The 22,022-nt window shown below is 36.5% G+C and overlaps 1 protein-coding gene across 49 annotated transcripts in view; it reads left to right on the top strand.

Annotated features, from left to right (window-relative positions):
• Positions 1 to 22,022, top strand: part of RIMS2 (regulating synaptic membrane exocytosis 2) — a 455,492-nt gene that overhangs the window by 363,790 nt on the left and 69,680 nt on the right. For 26 of the 49 annotated variants that reach the window (XM_057408236.1, XM_057408231.1, XM_057408227.1 and 23 more), the window contains 4 exons: positions 162 to 197; positions 4,426 to 4,481; positions 20,412 to 20,584; positions 21,607 to 21,846. The exons of 17 other annotated variants lie outside the window; for them this stretch is intronic. In XM_057408236.1, the coding sequence (XP_057264219.1) occupies positions 162 to 197; positions 4,426 to 4,481; positions 20,412 to 20,584; positions 21,607 to 21,846 (505 nt within the window). The remainder of the gene's footprint in view (positions 1 to 161; positions 198 to 4,425; positions 4,482 to 20,411; positions 20,585 to 21,606; positions 21,847 to 22,022) is intronic. 6 more of the 49 variants (XM_057408232.1, XM_057408228.1, XM_057408234.1 and 3 more) reach the window with 2 other exon arrangements.

Raw genomic sequence — 22,022 nt, 5'->3', positions numbered from 1 at the left:
CCATACTTGGTTGGTTGACTAAACTCATCAAATTAAATTAATTTGGTGGGTTTTATTCATTTTTCCTTTTTAGTTCATGATTTACATTACTTTTATTATTATTTCTGCATTTTCTCTCTCCCTCTTTTTTTTTTTTATGTATTGCTTTCATTTGTTTATAGAAGAAAAGAAAGCAGATCCAGAGAATGGGGATACAGGTAGTGTAACATTAAAAATATTTTTATGTTTTTGCCCTTAAGTTCTTTGATCTATTACGTTTAAGCACATCTGTACTGTAGCGTGGATCACAATTTTGATGTATTTGGTGGATTTCAAAAGAGACAATAGGAAATGGGAACTGAGAAATGGCTTTCCCAAATGCATTTCCTTTGTTTTATCAAGGGAGTCAACTTAGGGTGAGAAATGGGAAGAGACCAGAAGCAACTAAAGAAGGCTCTTGTGCAGCTTAAGACTGCTGTTCTGTCCTCCCCACTCCAGGCAGCATGCTCTCACCTGCACTCTGCCTTTTTATTCTCTATTACAGATTTCTGACTTCCAAAATCTCTGTGTTTCTATAGTCCACTCATCACTCGTTTTTTCCCATGCCTGAGCTGCTGTGCTTCCCAAATTTTGTATCCCTTTTGTCCATGCCTATCCAAAACTAAATCTTGCACAAATATTTAATTTACTCCACTCTACTTCCAAACCCCAGATTTTCCTTTTACTCTCTGTGTCCCAGAAGCCCCATTGTACAGCAAACTCCTTCTCCAAATACAGTACCATTGCCAGCATCTATAAAAGCTAGAATGGTTCAACAATTCCCACTGGAGAAGACAAAGAAAGAAAGAATGAAAGTCCCTTAAAATTTTTAGCACGAAACATGTAGTTTGTTGCATCTGGGGTCTTGTCTTCTGATATGCTCCCGCAGCTTCCAGGCTCCCTTTTTGTCTGTCTTGAGACATTTTCTTATCTTTTCTTACAGAATGTCCTGTAGTTAAAGTTTTGCTTACACTTTTTTATCAAGTGGTTACATTTCCATAGACAAAACCAAAGGTTAAAGTCCAATTCATGTGGCCTAAGGCTCAACCTACTTTAGTCACTAGTGCTAAGCTCTGGCAAAAATCAGTCCCTCACTGCCATCCTTGTGGATCTGAGGACAGGTTACAGGGTTGCTGTGCACAGTGCTTTGGAACCTTCCTCTCACATGTGTGGACTGTAGTTGTGCTGCTTTCCTTCAGCACACTCTCCTCTGAAAATATGGTGAATGGCTCATATTGAAAGAGCAGCTAGTTATTTGTCAGGATACAATTTCTCTGTGCTAATGAAAACCCCACTGAACTAACCTTCTGGCCACGGGGCTTTTAATGTTAGAGAGTTGTTCAAAATAAGCAAAACTCCCAAGATGTTGCCTGCAGTGCAATGATCCCAGTTGTGTTTGGTGAGCAACACCAGATTTTGTTCTCACATCAGTCTTTCTTAATTTTTTGTGTTCCTATGGCTGAAGTTTGAATAACTCACTTTTGCCTGGCCAAAATTCAGTTGCATACACTTTAGTACATTGTGGCACTACATGGAAGTATATCATAAGCAGCTTTATTTTTCCTAGTGTCTCTATAGTCCTGAAAATGTGTTGAGCTGTGCTCTGGGCTGAGACAACCTTGAGCTACCAGTACAAAGGCTTATGCTCCTACCGTGTCAGCACTATTAGCTAGATTCAAGTTAGTTCCAATTTGCCAACACACACTCCATAAGCACCTCCTGATTAGAGTCCTTAATACAGGACTGATGTTTAGCCTTGGTTATCAAAATCATGTTAGGAGGTGAAGCTTCCTAGTGCACCTAACGGCTACTGGAATGTCTGGAAGTACCTTCTGCTCATGCTAAGCTCCCACATATAGGTTTCAGTTAAGTATAGATTTGACAGCAGAAGTGGGGATGATGATAGCCCTACATTTCCACCACTTAGTGCTATATGCATGCATGCTGGACCATGTGAACGGGAAGTGCCGTGACACACTCAACCTTTCTTATTCCTATCCAGATCATAGCTGCATCTGGCTTGTTACACCAAGATTAGCCTGTGGCAGCCAGTAACCCTGCACGCTCTTTCTGCATGTCAGTTTCATGCATAGTAGAACCAAAGCTGGTCTTCTGCATAATAAACTTTGCACTGCCCCATTTTTGCATATAACTGAATTCACTCACTTGTTGAAGGCAGTTTCAAAAATAAATAGCAAGTTAGATCTTTAAATAATTTGATAGGAGTTGAATAATTTTTTTTTTTCTAAATTTTGCTGTCTTGTTTTTCTCTTCAGACTAAAATGAGCCACCAATCTTATTTTGCTACAGAGGACTCACACCAAGTGCTTACATGTTATACCCACATTTTCAGTGGCATATTTCAGAGAGCTTGGTTTTGCCAGTCATAGGCAGTTGGATTTGTGGAAACCTAACCTTCACTTTGCCAACTGATCATACATAAGAATGAGTACTTTCACAAGTAATTGTGAAATTTCTAATTTATGCTCAAGAGGTCTTATTTTATCACTTCTTGTAATTTTCTGAAATTTGGCAGAATGGGGATAAAAAAGCATATGTGATGATTTCATAAGAAAACTTCATAAGAAAACTTGTCAAAATCTCCCTTTTAGTGAAAAGTATCTCCTTTGTTATGCTACTGAAAAATGACAAGTAGATTTGCAGAATGTTATGATTTCAGCAAAATACAGTTTCTTTCTTTGAACAAAAGTTACAGTATTTTACTTAAAAAACACTTATATATTACTTCTGCCACTGGAAAAAAAATAAAGAAAAAAGAAAAAAATGTATTTTTCCAATTTAAAGTCTTTACTTTCCAGAGGGAAAAAAAAAAAAATCTTTAGAGCTTTTAAAACTCAATCCTTAAAAAAAAAAAGCCACACTGCATCTTAATGATAATCTGGGAAATACTGCTTTGAGGCCTATAATGGCTGAGGAAAATTGTGATAGGAAAAACTAGCTCGTTTTTATTTTAGGAATTTTCATCTGCTGCTGTCTTTTATTCCATTTTGCTTTTCTCTATAAAATGCCATTTATTCTTTTTCATTCTTATTTCTTGATTTTTGTTTCTTTTGAAAGTTTTGATGAAGTCTTTTCATTCATGTTGTTTGTAGGGAGTAAAGATGGAGAGTTTAAATATAAAAATCAGAAGCCAGAAGGTTTATAGATAAAAGTACACTTTAGCCTTATTGCATTCACTCTTCCTTTCACCCCTTCCTTCCAGGTTTCCTATGAAGAGCTGCAAGATTTAGCTGGCAGGTCTCATAATATATACTACTACTATTACTGCTGTTAAGAAAGAAAATACAAAGCTCAGAGGTGCTGTGCAAAGCCCAACTTTAATATTAGATTACAAATTAGAACTGAGGTTTAGAGTTAAAATCAGATTTATGTAGTAAACTGGAATCTAATATTTCAATCTCAGTTCCATAAATAAAGTCCAAAGTGTTCAATACATATAATGTACATTTATGAGTAGTGGGATTCTGAAATTTTAATCCCAGACAACTTTTGTGTTAAAATTATGGAAAGTTTAAGACAAATATGAGTCAAAATGAATACTTTTTAGCATTCACTTTATAATTAATAACTCTTGATTTATACCATGTTAAAGTGGAAGAGAATCAAGCCTGTGTGTGTGTAATAGATAACTATATTTTGTTTGAAAATATACTTTTATTTAAATTCTGGACCGTTGTCCTCCTTCTATCTTCCTGTTTCTCACTCTTCCACTTCAACTTTGGCACTTACTTTGTTATTATTTTACCTAGTTAATTGTGGTGTTACAGTAGCAGTTGGTTAAAAAAAGCTGGTGCCTAAGCCATGTAGTGAGAGCCCATCCCTAAGAGACACTGATTACAGTTTTGGTTCAAGAAGAGTGAATCCTGAAATCGTTCTTGAAGCTGTGCGTCATTGAAATGTAGTACAGTGACGCCACTGGGTGGCTCTTTAACATTCCTTTACACATCTTTAAATAATATCACATTACAACAAATGTAGAACCGGGATCTCCACTCAAAGTACACTCAAAATAAGCAGGCTGCCTTTATATTCCTTTTTATTTTTTTTTTTTTTAATTGAAAACCCAGTTTCTCTTGAATACTTTTGAAATACTAAAATTCTATTTATGAAAATAATGTGTTCCATTTACATTCATTTCTTCCACAAAGTTGGTTTCACTTGAATTGTGTAGATAATGCAACACTTACTTACTTAACTACTATTTTCATCCTCCTACAACTTTCTGGTTTCCTGTAAAATTATCCTTCAGAAACAAATTATATACTGTTATTTAAGTAAATCAGATTTCATTTCTTTCTGTTAAAACTTCCATGAGTATAACTTGAAACTTGGAATTGAGAACTGCTTGTGTATTTATTTTATTTTTTTTTTTCTTTTACTTAACAGGTGCAATGGATGTAGAAGACAGGAATCGCCAAATGAAAATGAGCAAGTACAAACAGGTAGCAGGATCAGATTCCAGGCTGGAACAAGATTATCACTCTAAGGCAAGGGAGTTTTGTTTTGAAAAGAAACAAAATACGCTAAACTGCAATATCCAATGCCCTGTTAAAAAGCAATAGATGAAGGGGAGGTTGTTTCTTCCCTGCATTTCTTGTGTGTCTGTAATAAAATTATTGGAAATGTGCAGAAATCCATTAACATAATTATTACAATTTAAGAAGGATAAGCTAAAGCAAATAAGCGGTACTGTAATTATCCATTAAAATGAACAATAGGGCTGTGATTTAAAAACTCAAAAGAGAAGGAAAAAAGAGGTTTATTGAGTGACTGATGTTTATTGAGTGACAGATGGAATGAGAGCTATAGAAGCATGCTCATGGCTTTCATATAGTTGAACATAGGGTTATCTTGATCTGTTGAAAGCTGGAAGATGTAGTGTTACTTAGTTTAATAGTGGCAGTTTAGCTCTTGCAAAGTTATTTTACACATCAACAAAAGCTTCCAAAAGCAGTTTGACAAAAATTCGAATTGTTACATAGTAGTATAGCCTAAAAAATCCAAAATTTCCTGCTATTTGGAACTGGGTCATGTCATATAGAGTGTTTTAATTAAAAAAAATCAAGACATTTTCAATTTAAACTCCTATTATACAAAAATAATCTAGTGTCCTCTAAAAGGCTTCATTAATTGAGGTCAGATTGTAAGTGGAAAACACGAGATTTCTGACCTATAAAAGCTGGCTGAGGAAGACATCTGGTTTAGATTTTTATTTCCAGGATGTAGTTCTTTGTTCCAAGGATTGGCAAAGTTACTGTAAAATGAGCCATTTAATATTTGAAGACAAATAATAAAATTTATTAAGTATTATTAGTTTTGCAGATGATGTAGAATAATACATCTGATATAATTACTTTCCAGTATGTGTTTCAATGTGGGAAAATAGAGAAAGAACTTCAGCAAAGCCTGCGACAAAATGGAAAAATCTTATTAATAAAAATAGAATTGACAAAACAAAAAGAAAACTGTGAAAATGGCTTAAAATACTTAAAAATTCTGTAGATGTGCTGCATGATTATTTGGTTATTTTAAAAATGGAGTTTTTACTGCAGAAAGCATAGGAATTTTTATTAACATGTAGGAGGAACTTCGTATATTGTCATGTTTAGATGCTTCTTTATGTTGACAAATGGCAAAACTATTTGTGTCTATATTGTTGGCTTTGAAAGGTGTTGCCCTTTAGAGGAGCATGATAATGTGAGCAGACCTTCTCCTAAGTGTTATGATTGCATGTACCACAGAAGTATAACTTTATGTATTGTATATGTAACCAGACTTATTCTGCTAATTTTCCTGCTCCCTCAATGCTTGACTGAAATTTGAGTCAGAAGTAGGACTCGTATGGAGTAAAGAGAATAAATGGGCTCTCATGTGAATGAGCTGGGTAAGGAAGCATTTCCTACCCTTGTTTTTCCATTTCACCTACAACATATTATTGGGCCTCACTCTACCTCTTTTATATTTTTTATTAAAATTTTACCTTCAGTATTATTGAAATGTATTGAAGAGGAAAATTATAAATGGAATTATTTTATGAATATGGTGATTTATTTATTGCACACATCAAACAAATTGTCTCCAGAAATAAACAGTGAATTTACTCTTCTGCCAAAGTGTAGTTTCAGTATTTGAAAATGAGCTATTTACTCTACCAATGAACTTGTGGAATTAGACACATATATATAGATATTAATTTCAAATGCATGCTTAAAACTGTGTCACTTTTAAAGCCATATGAGAGTTCCCATCTTCACTTTTTTACTACCACTTCTTCAAGTCCCCTTAATTAAGTGCTTATATTATCAAGAGACAGAAAATTAGTAAGTACAGTTTGTCTACCTGGTTTCTACAGAAATTTTTCTGGGATCATGACCTGAAACACACATGTCAAATGCTTACTAAAAACTTAACGTTCTGTATAGTATTGCAGTGACTATTATTTTTTAAATCTGTTAACTGGCACAAGCTGACAGTCAAGTGTGCCATCCCTGAGAAAAATTCCATTAAGTAAGCATTAAGTGACATTCAGGAAAGCTAGCACATGGAATTTGCTTTTACCTTTCTGTTCTCTTTCTTTAAATGGAGGTCTACAGCAACCGTATGTTTTAAGCTAAGAAAAAATATCCTTCATTTCTGAGAAAGCAAAAGTGATAAAAGTAGGAGCTAACATTAAATGTTAAAATATTAAAATAGACATCCTGTGTTATACCTCTAGTTTTGCTCTACCTTTAGAAGTCAGTACTAGAGGCTTTAGAGGAAGATGCATTCGTTTCTTGGTGCATAGTCAGACACTAGGGAAAAGTTCACTTCTAGACATATATTCTTAGAAGCTGCTGAAATATGAAATTGATTTTCTCTTTTTTCCTCATGATTGATAAAATTGCAGCTGCATTTTTATTATTTATATACATGCCTCATCACGTTTTTGAAACTAAGTAGTCTGCATTATATTTTGTATACATGAGTTTGACGGGTAATATATTGCATAAAAGAGTTATTTCCTTGAATGTCGATGTTACTTAAATATGATTTCAGCACAGACATAAGGAAAGCAAGCAACATATTTGATTTTCATATAAACGTATTAACAACTAAGGACACATGAGAGGAAAATCAGTATGGGCATTCAGGATTAAGTAAAAGTATTTCTGGTATTGGAACAACTGTTTCTGAATATTGAGTACTAGCAGATATGTACCAAATAAGATATAAGACAGAGGGTGCAAGGAATCATGCTATTCCTCTCTCCTTGTTCCCATGGCTGGAATGTACCCAGTAGATTGACTAGGGAGATTTGAAAAGCTTTGTTGCTACTGAGAAAAATGAGAGAAGATGTTTCTTGTATGTGGAAGTCTAGAAGTGTTTGCAATCAATGTGAAATAAATGTAGAATCGAGGGAGAATTCCATCAACTTAGGCCGTATTAGCCACTACAAAAGGGTATGAGTAATTAAAAGTATTCGGTGCCAAACTAAAGAGGGCTGGATTTATGTAGGAGTGAAAAATGGTTGCTTTCTTTAAGAACAAAGGTAAAATAGAGACTGGAACTAGCTGACACACATTGAAACCTCAAAGTATCAGGAGGCTCATTTTATTTGTTTTACTAGGAGAAAAAAATGACCTACAAAAAAGGCAGAAAAATCCAGTTATATAATATAGCAATTAGTAATAGCCAGTAATGTATAATTAGGAATACAGTATATTAAAGCAGCAAGGAACAAAGTTGGGGTAAAAGAGGTAGAAGACCAGAGGAAACGTGAAAATTTTGTGGAACTGGTGACAAGATTATATATAGCCAAATGTAGAAAAGAGTACACCAAATAGAGAGCAATGCAGAACACCAAAGAGGACTTTCCAGCTCCACTTTTATTGATTCATATTGATATGATGATAAGACTGAGACTTTGTACATCATCAGATGTATGTAATGCTGCAGTTCCTGGTAATCAATAAACAAAATTCAAGTTTTGCATATGAGCATAATTCTCTGTGTTTGGTGTAGGAGATTAATAGTATTAGGCATGCTAGCACACTGTTCTGAGATCTTCTGATCTGTTAGCAAGACCAAGGTAAATTAAGCTGTGCATAGATGCAGCTGGAATACTCTTGGAGCATGCAGACACTGAAAAGCTGCACTTCTTCAGACTGAGACACTTAGATTCAGCAATGAATCAAGTAGCACCTTAAGGGTTAGCTGTGTGAGAGAATGTGCGACAGTAAGAGCTGTCTGTAATACTCAAAGTGGAAGAGGTTGAGTTTGAATACATCAGAAGCAGATCTCCTTTACTCTTGTCTTGTCACAATGTGCAAAAGTGTCCAAAAACTGTTTTTTTCCTCTGAAACCTGCAGTAAGTAGTGTCATTGGTACTGCTACATGTGGTATCCTTCGACCTGTGTTGCTGATTGAAACTTGATTTAATGATGTTTTGAGAATGCTCTTGTCTCCTTCTTAAAAATCAAAACAGAATAGGACACAGAGCAGAAAAGATATTGCTAGCAGAAACACTTGTAACTTTCTTCTTGACAGCCCTTGCAGAGGGAGAGTTAAACAAACATCCAAGCTAATAGGATGGCAAGACCTTTGATATTCTTACTGTATATAAGCTATAGTTTGTTTATATAGGTTTCAAACTGGCAATTGGTTTTGAAAATTTAAACTTAGAGTTCAGGAGTTCTGGAAAGATCATGATATGCCCAGTAATAATTTTATCATTTATAATAATTATGAATATACCTCTTTGATCCTAGAATTGTTTCTTACAACATTCTGTTGTTAAGAATGTAATTAACAATATTCAAAATGTTGAATAAAAAGTGGAGGTTAGGTTAGATAGCCATATTCCCTCAAAACAGTGCAGAAATTGGAGATCCATTTTTTTAAATACTGTAAAACTAAGGGCCAAACCAGTAGAATTCAACAGGCTTATAAATGGGAATTGCTGTGTGCACTTTAATGGGATCCCATCATTTTCCCCTTCCCACCTCCACACCAATAAGCTCTTTGCTTCAGTAAATGAACCAAACACCAATCAGGCTAACAAAGAATTTCGATTTGAGGAAATGATTTAGTTATAGCCTGTTCCATGGCTTTTGTGCTTTCCTATGGACTAGTCAATAATTTGGACAGCAAACTACATAGCTAAAGCAGCCGTCTGCTCTGGTCTGACAGGTCCTGTCACTCTCAACAGCCAGTGAGTGTTCTGGTTACATGGTTAACAGCCATGCTTATGTGTGATATGTAAGGAATTCTTCTACCCAATGGCAGAGAGAATCTCTCTAGCCCTTAGTGCTGGTAGTGTTTATATTTTAATCAAGTATTTTATTGTACTTTAAATATAAAAAGTCTGTGGAATAAATTGCTGATGTTACTGTTCCAGTTCTTAAAAATACAGGATTTAAAGTTTAATTATAAGACTTAAAATGTAGCTAGATAAAATAAATTCAGAATTTTATATTTGAGCTCTGTACACATGGTCATGTAGAAAACATCTTTCTGTTTTCATCAACTCTATTTTGCTGATGGGTTAAAGTAATTTAGTGACTCTGAATGCAGATCTGGAATTGTGTGAGTTCTATTATTTCCTCTTAAGTAAATGATAGTCAAACTCTCAGAAAGGATTTCTGTTGCTTTCATTTTTCTTTTTATTTTAATTCAAGCTCTTTTTTAAATTATTTGGGGTTTGATGATTTTCTAATTTATTTTTTAATCCTGAGTGTCAGTGTCTGTTGGAGATTTAGGTTATTTTAAATGTAATGCTGTGGTTAACACAAATACTGCATTCACATATCATGATTATAGCTGAAATGTAAAAATCTGAAAGGTTCTGTTGGCTAGATTAATTTGCTAGGCTGTTGACCATGAAAAAGTGCATGACACACAAGTAGAAATGATAGATCTGAAGTCCCAGTGCAGTGCTTCATGGAGTCTGCTTAATTGTGTAGGATTCAAAATGAAGAAGCAGGACCTTTGTCTGCTTCAGCAGGGGTGGTTCAGAGGCCACTGAGCCCCACTGGACTTCGAGGCAGGTTTGCTGACTGGGCCCATATGCCTCCTGCCATGCCCAGCAGTCCTGCACTGCAGAAGCTGGAGAAGGTTCTCCCAGGATGGCCACGGGAGAGCAGCTCTTGATGGTTCAGCTGGTCATACCTTAGATGGAGGATTTGCACAGTTTGCTGTTATCATTTGTAATTCTGATTATTATGACACAGCCTGTGAGCTGGTTTTAGAAGTGTGGCTATTTCCTTAAGTTTGGTCTGTGGGAGTGCTTCTCTCTATCAAATGGATTGATTTCCTTTGGTAGCAGCCCCAAAGTTATCAGTGGTAATTTTGCCAGTTTATTAACCTCTTTGAAAACAACAGATCTGTGGGTTCGAGGATTTTTTTTTTTCGTTTGTCATGCAAGAAGAAAGCTCTGTATCTCTTATCAGGTTTCTGAAATTTTTCTTGATTTTTTTTTTAAAGTATCTTAACTACATAGTCTCTTGCAGTAAATTTTAGTAAATATAGCTGTGGCTTCAAGGATCTGTATTTCAAGTAGTATATACAAAGGATTTGGTTGGATATTGAACACACTGCTGTTATTCTGTAAAAGCTGGTTCTGCACAATCAAGCTAATCAAAGTAGGATAAGGACCTTGGAGTCTCTGTAGGGAGGTCGTTCTTCTGTAAAGCCTTAATGCCTTCAGCAGCACTTCTACTGACATGTTATTAGAAGATAAAATTACCTCTATGACCCTTCTGACCTATGGTGTTTCTGAATGTTTGTTGAAAGCAAAGTGTTCGTTTACAAGAATTAATATTGATTTAGCATTAGGCAATATAATATTTTCTTTAGTGGTATATCAGAAAGAATATTATCCTCCTTCTGCAGGTGGGAATCAATGTTTTACCACAGATTTCACCAACAGTCTGGGATCAATGAATAACAGGAAACAAGGGAAAAAAAAAAATCAGTTCTGAAAATTTAACCCTTACTTCTGAACAGTACCCAAAAAGTCTTCAGTTTTGCAATACAAAAAGTAGAATAGTTAAATGATTGCAGCAAACTTATTCTTCCAGTAGAAAACAAAATTTTAGACAAAATTATGTATGAAGATAGGCTGAGAAAGTTGAGGCTTTTCAATCTGGAGAAGAGAAGGCTGCTTGGAGACCTCCTAGCAGCCTTCCAGTATCTGAAGGGGGCCTATAAGGATGCTGGGGAGGGACTCTTCATTAGGGACTGTAGCGATAGGACACTGGGCAATGGGTTCAGACTTAAACAGGGGAAGTTTAGATTGGATATAAGGAGGAAGTTCTTTACTGTGAGGGTGGTGAGGCACTGGAATGGGTTCAAGGCCAGGTTGGACAGAGCCTTGTGTGACATGGTTTAGTGTGAGGTGTCCCTGCCCATGGCAGGGGGGTTGGAACTAGATGATCTGAAGGTCCTTTCCAACCCTAACTATTCTATGATTCTATGATCAAATCAAGTTAAATTCTGCATAGTCAAAACTTCTTTTATTTTTTTTTTTTCTAAAAGAGCATCTTATCCTAAACCTTTGCCTTGAGAATTCAGTTTTCCTATTCCCTGGGAGCACTTCGTGTGCTCAGGATCTCCCTGCAGTCTTTTTCAAGCCTAGCTTTGATATAACATGGGTAAAGCTGCTGAGGAAACACATTTTAGGGAAAAGTAATGTTTTCTAAGCAGTTTAACTTGCCTATGGAGGGATAAGGAGGCGGTGATATCTATGTCTTGCAGCTCTGTTTCACCTCTAGCTAGACATGAATCATCAAAAACTGTAGAACTGTAGACAAAGTATCAGCTGAGCTCATATATTTCTTACTGTACAGGGATTTTCTAAGATGTGTCCTAATAATCAGTGCAAAGAAATGATTGAGGAAAAAGATAAAGGGGCTTTTCCCTGAAATACTACTTGGTTTTGAAGGCTGCCCTCTGATATCTATGGATTTGAGGACTTGCAAAGTGGAATCATGCAAAGGTATATTTATATCCTCTTCTTGAGAAATTGTGTTACTTATGGTCCTTAGGCACTTCTGTTTGCAGAAATAAGTGCTCACCAGATGGCATGTGTGTCAATCCAGCTGTTCTCTTCAGCATGAATTCGTTTAAAGGTGCTGTGTCCCAGGGCATGTTTGGTGAAAGTCATATTTAAATATTAATAGAAAAAGTAGGATTAAGGGAAAGTTCATAACTCTGTTCTCAAACCATCAGGTATGCTGAAATACTTAACAGGCTTTTGGGGTGAAATAAAGTGTAATGAAACAGAAATTCTGTGATAAGAAACTTTTTTTGTTTTTCCTTTTTTTCTTGAGAGAGACTCAGGAAATAAAAACAAATTACGGATATGTAGTTTAAAATCCAGGTTAAATGAGAACTCTTTAAAATGCATATTATTTGACTTCCTAGCTTGCATTTGCAAAATAACATCTCAAAGAAGCCCAAATTAGGTAGAACAATCAAAGACTAAAGAGGATTTCTTACAACAGAAATCCTGTCTTGTTATCCTCTTTAAAAATAAGCTCTTGCCTGGATGGCAGGCCTGTATGAAGTGCAAGAGATTTTGAGTGCAGTGGTGACAGAAATAGCATGTGAACCACTTGAGGAACAGAAACAAATACAGGAAGCACACTTTGATTCTGTTTATCTAACATAAGTAGGATTCACTAGAGTTAAAAAGGACCAGAACCAGAATTAAGAGTTATCACTGAAGCCTAATCCACTGAACAAGCGAGGTAACTGTAGTCAGGCTCACCAGTTTCTCCTAACAAACATGCTGGAGTTCACCTGGAAATAAAGCACTGGAGCTCCCATTAAATGTTGTTGCACAGTGCATCGTGAAGCCTTGGACACCTATGTTGTTGTAATCACCCTGACTTGAGCAGCTCGGATTTTTTGCAGTGTCTATAATGATTCAGGAGACTTGGCACAGTGTTCTGTAATGCTAAAGTATTGCTGATTTCTGTTTTAAATAGATTTTCTTCCTTCTGTAGAAGACAGTTAAAATTTTAATATGTAGCAGTTAAAAACATGCTGGAAAGTTTGAGAAGATCTACATCAAGAGTTTATCAAACACCATCACAAAGCCAGACTGTGAACCTCTTTCTCTAAATTGAAATTGGGTAACTGACTCCTCCGTGTTTTAAATAACAGTTAAAAATCAGGAGGTCAACTGTATGAAAGGGAATTTGGGTAGCAAATATTCCAAATAAATCCCAGAAAAATATTTGCTTTATTTTCTGTTTTGCTTGCTTTTCTAAATTACTTTCATGTCAAAAAATGGAGCTGTTGAAGCAAGTCCAGAGGAGGGCCACGAGGATGATCAGGGGACTGGAGCACATCCCGTATGAAGACAGGCTGAGGAAGTTGGGGCTGTTCAGCCTGGAGAAGAGAAGGCTGCGTGGAGACCTCATAGCAGCCTTCCAGTGTGTGAGGGGAGCCTACAGGGATGCTGGGGAGAGACTCTTCATAGGGGAATATAGTGATAGGGCAAGGGGTAATGGGTTCAGACTTAAACAGGGGAAATTCAGGTTAGATATAAGGAAGAAGTTCTTTACTGTGAGGGTGCTGGGGCACTGGAATAGGTTGCCCAAAGAATTTGTGAATGCTCCTTCCCTGGCAGTGTTCAAGGCCAGGTTGGAGAGAGCCTTGGGTGACATGGTGTAATGTGTGGTGTCCCTACCCATGGCAGGGGGGTTGGACTAAGATGATCTTAAAGTCTTTTCGAACCCAAGCCATTCTATGATTGAATGAAAGGGACACTGATTACTGGACATCTTTCTACTCTTAATTCTTACTAAAGCTTTCTTCTTTGGAGCTATTATTTATTTACCATAATACTATGTAGACTCACATTTCTTCAAGATCTTCACTTTTGTTCAAAAATTCTTGGGAATATTATGGCTACATGAGAGCATTCTATAGTTCCCCTGTAACTTGTTAAGGCATGTTGGAATCTTCAGACCTTGTAACAAGGTGAAGTCCATCCATAGGACACATGAGATTTTCTATATAAAGTCAAACTGTATAGTCAGTTATAGCTGTCTCACCCTAGCCATATGCTATATCTGCATCTCTCTTCTACCTTACTAAGTCTGTCAGAATTAACTAGAACTATGGAAAAGATCATCTTACTTTAATACTCAGGTGATGAAGACTCTTCTTAAAATTCTGTTACTTTCCTTGGTAGATAATACAAATTAGTTATCTTTGTAGGTGTCTGGTTATATAGTACACGAAACATACTACTGCAGGACACAGGCCTCTTGTTATTATGAAATATCATGTCCTGGAGTCCCGTTCCAATGACTCAGTGATTGGGAGTAGAAGCTTTCTGTATGAGTAGTGTCTTTAAATAGCTTTTTATGAGATATTATAAGATACCTGCTTGGCCATTATAAACCTTGTAGTTTCACTCCAGTCTGTTAAACACCCTGGATTGCCTTTTAAGAATTTTCTTGAGGTGATGCTTAGAATTTTTCCTGGCTCTTTTTCTTGTCTTTTACTTATCTTTAGCAACAGTTTTTTCCCCACTGTGTTTTTCATGGGAGAAATGGGATTTTAAAGTGTCTGAGATTTTAAAGTCTTTGGAATAATGTGGTAACTTTATATATCCCAGCAGAAAGTTTCTAGTGCTCTCTCTCATCAAAATCTGCAAAATTTGGCCCTGACTTAAAGTAAGAGTCAATAAGAACACTTAGTTCCCTAGACTGGATGGAGCTATCTTTGTGAATTAATTCTACATCAGTAACAGCTTGATTTCAGAACACATATCAGTGCAGCTGAAATTAGAGGTTGTCTTTATCTTTCATATTGCATGAAAAAGGACATCAGAACAAGAGGCTACTTCATGTTTTGAAAGGAACTGCAGGAACAAATTTTTTTTGTTGGAAGAAACCTTTTCACAAGGTGATTCTCAATCTACTCACTAAGAGACCCAAATTCTTCTTAAGAGCTGCTTTACTGCTTTCTGCTTTACAAAATACTTGCAGGTCCTGTAATTTCTCCTTGTTGTAATCCCAGAATATTTTCTAGCACTCTCCTATATTTATTTTTTATTTTGCAATGGGGGAATTCTTTTAAAAATGGCCCCATATGCCAACATATGTGAAGTAGACAATTTTTGTCTTTTGATTTGGCTTGCCTATTCAGGCATATTATTTAGAATTTTTTGCTTTTTTTATTGTTGTAAATATTAGTAAGTATTTGGCTTTATTTTTAATGGCAGACTTCATTAGGCAGCCATTAACAAAGATTTTAGAAAGCATCAATCCAATAACATTCATTCAGATTACGTGCGGTAACTAAAATTTGCAATGCCTTCAAAGCCTATGTAGCACTGAAAGCTACAGTTGAAATTCCAGAACAATCCATACAGTTGCTGTGCTCTGGCTGCTCAAGAGCTTTTGTCAGCAAGGCACAGAACTATTGTAACAGTCCAGAATGGTTCTTTAATCTTCTTGTAGTAGTACAATGAGCAATTGTCTGAAGCATCTTCCCAACGTTTTGATCAATAAAAACATTGACCAGATTTGCATGTTCATATGTAAATGCCAGCAAATAAAAACTGATGAATAGACTATAAACAAGGGAAAAAAAAAAGATAATAAAATAGGAAGACGGTTGGAAATCACTGACAGTTTCATTTGCCTGGACAACTGCATGAGTGTATAGTCCAAGATGGAAGACGGGTAACAGTAAATTAGAGAAATATGAAACACTTTAAAATTTCCTTTGAAGTTTCAAATCAGTTTTTTGCAGAGGTTGCTGTATTAGGAAGCAGAGCAGGTATTTGTTTTCAACTTTGGTGATCTTGAAGTCATCACTACAAGTAAGTAATCTGTTGCAGTTACAAGGTATTGGTGCAAATACCTAACTGTCACTTTGCTAGGGTCTCCAGGTGATTGTTTTACTAATGCAGAGGGAAGAATGCAGAGAGAAGTTCTTTTAGAAACTTTAAAACTTGATAGAATCTGTACTAATGAAATCTACCCCATTCTTCAGCACAGCAAAATAGGACAAAATCATCTTACTATTAAAAATACAAGAGTGACTTTTAATCAGCCCCTCTGCTTGTAGCAGACTTCCTGGTGTTGAAACAGGGAGGCTGGGTACTCTTACTGCTTTTGTGGGTTGTAACATTGTCCTGGGTTTAGCAGTAGCAGTCATTTTCTCCTTCTTAGTAGCTGGTGCAGTGGGTAGTGGGGGACTGTGTTCTGGCTGGGCTTAAACCATGACAAAAGTCCAGAACATTGCCTGTATTATATGAGTCTTGATTAGACTGGAAATGAAAATTTAACCTTAATCTTATAAGAGAGACATATATTTCCAGCATGGTAAAAGTCAATAGATAATTTTCCTACTGTTATTTATGAGGGGGGAGGGAAAGGAAGAGAAGAAAATAAAAAATAGTAAAGAAACAGTATTTAACCTGCATAGTCGGCAGGTACACTTCACAGCCTGCTCCTCCGATTGTCCAAACCAGGGGAGCTGTCAGTGCAGAATGTCTTCCTTGTATCTGACCTAAATCTCCCCTGATTTAAGTTTGAACCCACCAGAGCATACAGGGTAGTTGCTGGATCTGACGATCCAAACCTTTGGCCATGCCACAACTGGGATCCAGTCATGGGGGCTGAAGTTCCCCAGCAGTGTCCATTCAGACAGTGCAGCCTCCACAGCACTGGAGAGGGATGGGAAATGTCTTTCAGATATGATGGGTGAATAGCACTCAGATGCTAATGACCTTTTTTCAGTCTGATAGTTGATCTTATCATACAGTTGGTGACATTTAGAAAAAAATAAAGTGAAATTTGGAGGAAGAAAACAGAGAAATAAGTGAGCTATATGAAGATGGAATGCCTTGGGCAACTTTTGCCACACAAAAACTGAAGAAAGAATAGTGCAACATTGTACAAAAATGGGTGTGTTCTACAGTCTGAGTATATGACATCAAAAAACTGAATACTTTTAAAAAAACAATATTTACACAATGGAAGGGCCATTTTACTTTTGAGGCAGAGAGCAAAGGAACACTTCGGGGACTGCCTTCTGTAGAATTGAAATTTAATACAGAAAAATTAAATGCCAACATGGCTTCTGTCAGACGAGCAGAATGTTTTGTTTTGTCTTCTGTGATGCAATTACCGAAACACTAACATGCAATACACAATTAGAATCCATTTCTTGAACAAAATTAAGTCAGATATAAGGTCAAAAGTAGACCTTAGCAGCAGAATAAACAGCAATTTGGAGCAGAGTTAATGGATGAATATGAAGTATCTGAGTTTTGTCCAGTAAGTTTTCAGTTTTTAGATGGTACTTTGGTAGGCAGCTAGCAGATGCTGAGACTGCAACTCAGTGTGTTTAATGAAAGGATCAATTAACTAATTGACTTTCCCAATTTCAAATCTTAAACATCGTGAAATAGTAAGGGTCAAATAATATTTCTGTGCCATCTGACCCAGTTGTAGATATTTGGTGGGAAATTCCTTTACAAACGACTGAGAAAAAAAGAGACAAAGGTCTGATGATTTTTTTTACATTATATTTCAAAAATTATTTACCTTTAAGTTGCTTTTCTTGCCATTGCAGTTCTCAATCTTCACCATATATCACTAGGTTATTACTATTGTATTAGTTTAAAAAAAAACAGTAAGGTTTTCTATTTATGAAAATGTCTTATATGTGATATACAGCACATTGATATGAAAAATGTATTGTAAGAATCCATGTTCTCCAGGTGTGGAAATGAAACAGAGAAAATCAAACCCCATAGGTTTTCGAAACTCAATATGCTGCAGAAGGACTCTTTAGAATAACTTCGTGCAATGCTGATCCTTCTTGCCACTTGATGTTGCTTGCATGTGTTTAATTTAGACGGGCTTATTTTATGGACTTCAGTCCATAAAAAATGGGCAACTGAGTATGGGATCTGCAGGTTGAAGTCTGTTCTTCTGTGAATCACCACAAATAATTATCTGTCCCTTAACTGAAATGCGATTAACAATTCCATCTATGATTTACATCTGACACTATGGTCTGTGTTATGTCCCCAAAGGACAGCCACATTAGGTCTATAGTGCTAGTGGTGTGTCTACCCTGCAGTCAGCAGCCACTGTCAATATGACAGCTGTTCACACAGGCATACACAACTTGGCTGTACTTTGTTGGGAGCCATCAGCAGCATAGCCTTGGCAGCACAAAGTTCAGCATGGCACGTACATCTGCTTGGGAGCCTTGGCAAATGCTGAAGGCCTGAGGGCAGTTCTGCATTGCATTTTCTATAGTGTGGTGGTAGCCCAGGACACCAGTCTGTACTTGCCAGTCTTGGTAGTTTTAGGCTAAATCAACATAAACTACACTCATAACTTTGTCTTCAGTGCAGAGTTATTCTAGGGAGGGTTGGGTGGGTGAATTGAATAGATAGGGCTCAATATATACACATTTCACTAGGCATAGTTATTGTCACCTTCTCTGAAGGGCTAAGTAGTTACTCTTTTAAAAGGAGTTGAAAAAGAACGATCCTTTTATTCCGGTATAATGTTCTACTATCTCTGATGACCAGGACAGCTGTTTAGTAATTGTTTTTATGTTTCCAAATGATTAATATGTACTGTCTTCTTTATCAAACAAAAATATTAATGGCATTCAATAAATATTACAACATTTTAATCACAGAGATACTCTGTGAGTTTATGGCTGCCTAAGTGCAGTCTAACACTTAAACGCTTGGGAGGTCTTGGATGGCTTGTGAATGAACACAAATACTGTAAATTAGTTCAGATCAGGAACTGCAGCATATGCTACTGTTTTGTGTAAGTGTGCAGTTCAGGCTGTGCTTTGTCACTGTCTCCAACAGGCCTACAGTGTAACCTGCATGAGTATGTTTTCTTGTCTTTATTTCATTTCCTGGTCTTAAAATGGGCAAAAAACCTTACTATATCTAAGTGTGAAATTCCTTTATGGTAAATAGGCACTTCAAATGCTATTTGAAACACTCTTTAGACATTGCACAGTCTTTCAGAATATTTCCCAATGTAACATTCTTTTCAAGAGACAGAAGCAAACAATCTCATGAAAGACAGATATTCTAAAGCTATAAAGAAGGGACAAATTCTTCTGTTCTAAATTTGGATAACCAAACCTGGACAACCTTCTCTTCTGCAGAACTCTATAGCTCTGCCTCTTTACATTATGAATTATTTTCTCTAGATGGCTGAGTCCAGTGCTGTTACCCTCAAGAGTTCAACAAGCCACTGATGTTTTATGCAGATTATTTTCTGCCGTTGTTTTCTTTCAGTCCTGTCTGTGCTGCTCTTTGTATTTTTCCATACTGTCTTCTTTCCATGTCAGCCAATTACCTGGTGATCACTGACGCTTCATCTTGCAGTAATACTTTTCTGAAATATAATATAATATGAGTAGTAACCAATCAGATTTCTGTATACACAGAAATGTCTGTATATGAAGAGGAAGGAAAAAATTATCTTTCTGCTATCTATTATATCTGCGCATAATGCAGTGCAGAGTGGCACAGATGATGTTAATTTAGAGCTAACTTGTGTAACAAGAACAAACAGCCATATTTTGTTCAGATCTAACTCGAATACCTCTACACAACACTGCTTTATGTTGTATGGGCTTACTGTTGATCACCAGTCACCTGCAAGTTCTCCATTTGGGATATGTTGTTAACAAGCTGAAATAATACTGTAATTTTTTAGTTTCTGAGGCATTTTACATTGTGAGTACAAATTATCTCTAGCCCTGTCTCATCGTTTCAGACTTCCCAGTCCATCAGTTTAGCAAGATGCAGGGTTTGTCTGCAGTGCTACAACATTCTTTTGTCATTTGGTTTGATAATCTCACCTATTTACTTAAAGAAAAAACAGAAGTTAACATTTGTCAACTAGAAGTTCTTGTAAATAGTCTAGGCCCTGAAAGAGGCACATGTTATAGATGACACAGAGCACATTCTGTTTCCTGTTCAGTCTTTCATGAGCTCAGTAATCATGGGCAAGTCACTAAGTCTCTCTGCTTTCCTTTCATGCACTGGTGAAACAGTTGTGGTAAGAATATGCTAAGATGGTTTAGATAACTTTTCTAAAGTCACTGAAACCTTTGGAACTGGAAGTTTTGTGCAAGTCATTCTATGGGTGAAGCTGAGGAGCTAGTAATTTGGATAGGATAACAAAACAGAGTAAAATTAATGGAAACCAAGACATAATTTCTATTCTATATCAGTTAGAAAACGTCATTGTAAAAATTCAGGCAGTCTGGTGAGAAAGATAGTTTAGATAGCATCAGGGAGCAGTTCCATAGCTGATTTGTGGTAATACATCACTGACAACATCTGTATCTGTGTCCCTTTCCTCTTACAGTATCGGTCAGGACGGGATCCTCAGCGAGGCTCAGACAATGTTTCTAACAAGTCTTCGGACAGTGATGTCAGCGATGTCTCTGCTGTGTCACGGACAAGCAGTGCGTCACGTTTCAGCAGCACAAGCTACATGTCTGTCCAGTCAGAGCGTCCAAGAGGAAACAAGAAAATAAGGTGAGCACAAGGAGCTGTAGTGCCAGCCACAGCCATGTAATTTAAGTAACTGAATATTTGTCAATATTTGCATTTGAAATTAATCGTTTGTCTAGGTTGAGATTTGTAGAGAATTTACAAAGTACTTGTTTAAATGTCTTTTTCATCTAATGTTTTTGAAGTCTTCATGGTATTTGTTTTTAGCCAAGTTTTGTCATCTTGGGGTATACTAGCAGACACTACAATAACAAGCATATGCTGTCAGCACACATTTGACACACTTAGATTTTCACTTACTGAAAACCATTTTTAAAAATACTTAATATGGCTGAAAAGACAGTTTAACTTGAAAAATTGTGATGGTAAAGTCAGAGACATCTTAATTTCTTTTAAACTGGAGCTGCTGAACTTTCATAGACTCTTGTTTAATACTTAACACTAGTCCAACTTAACTGTAGACATACAACCACTAAACTACTCTTCAATAAGATGTGTTGAATGTGCTCATCAAAATGTGCTGAACATAGTGTGTCTGTGAGCAAAACACAGTCTCCTCTGAGCCATGTGCACACATAGAGGAGCTTTGGCTGTAGAAGGAATGAAATATCATTTTTCTTGGAAGGTGTGACTCACCTGCGTCTGTCATCAAAATTCAGTGTCAGCCTATATTAACTTGCAGAAAGTTGTCTTTTTGAAAGAAATAGTGCATTTGAAAAGATTGTTTAAACATCTGCTTATGAGAGCATTGTTAGGACCCCATTGTTTCTGTCATAGAGTTTTGTGGACATTTCTAAATGTGATGTATTGCCATGCAATTTTTGTTTGAAGAAGGACTTAGAGACTGTCCTAAGAAAACATACCATGGTTCTGTAGTGTATGCTGGAATTTTAGACAGCATGGTTTAAGTTATGGCTGCTTCCATCTTTTTATTGGATTTCTTTTGCATTTCCTTTATTTTGAGTTCATGCGTGCTCTTCTCCATAATCTTATTTTTTTTTTCTTTTTTCCTTTTGCATGCTTTTTGCAATATTTGTTGACTTCAGAAGCACAAGGGATATAGAGGGGAAAAAAGAGGGAGGGCTGGAAGGGGATGAACAAGATGGAGTATTTCCTGAGGAGGAAGAAAAAGAGCAGGAGGAGGAAAAAGCAAAGGAGCAAGAAGTTAATGGAAAAGGGGAAGGGCAAGAGGTGACAGAGAACTGTGATCAGGAGGAAATCAAAGGATCAGGGCATGATGAAAAAGCTCAAGAAGACCAAGCTGAGGAAGGGAAGGAGAATGACAGGTAAAATGTACTTCTGTTTCTATAGACCTTCTTCCTCCTGTACCAGAACCCTACTTGTCTTCCCCCCCCGTTTTTTTTTCCCTTTGCTTAGCTTATAGTCTATGTTCTCTGTGGCTTTTTTTTTTGTTTGTTTTCAATTATGACACTTTAAGCAAGTTTCCCTCTCAACTTCAGTG

This window comes from Pezoporus wallicus, unplaced genomic scaffold (assembly GCF_028554395.1).
Source record: "Pezoporus wallicus isolate ANWC-B61680 ecotype Strahan unplaced genomic scaffold, APGP_CSIRO_Pwel_v1 contig_3815, whole genome shotgun sequence".
Lineage (NCBI taxonomy): Eukaryota > Metazoa > Chordata > Aves > Psittaciformes > Psittacidae > Pezoporus > Pezoporus wallicus.
The sequence above is the reverse complement of the archived record's forward strand: the minus strand, read 5'-3'. Positions and strand labels throughout refer to the sequence as shown.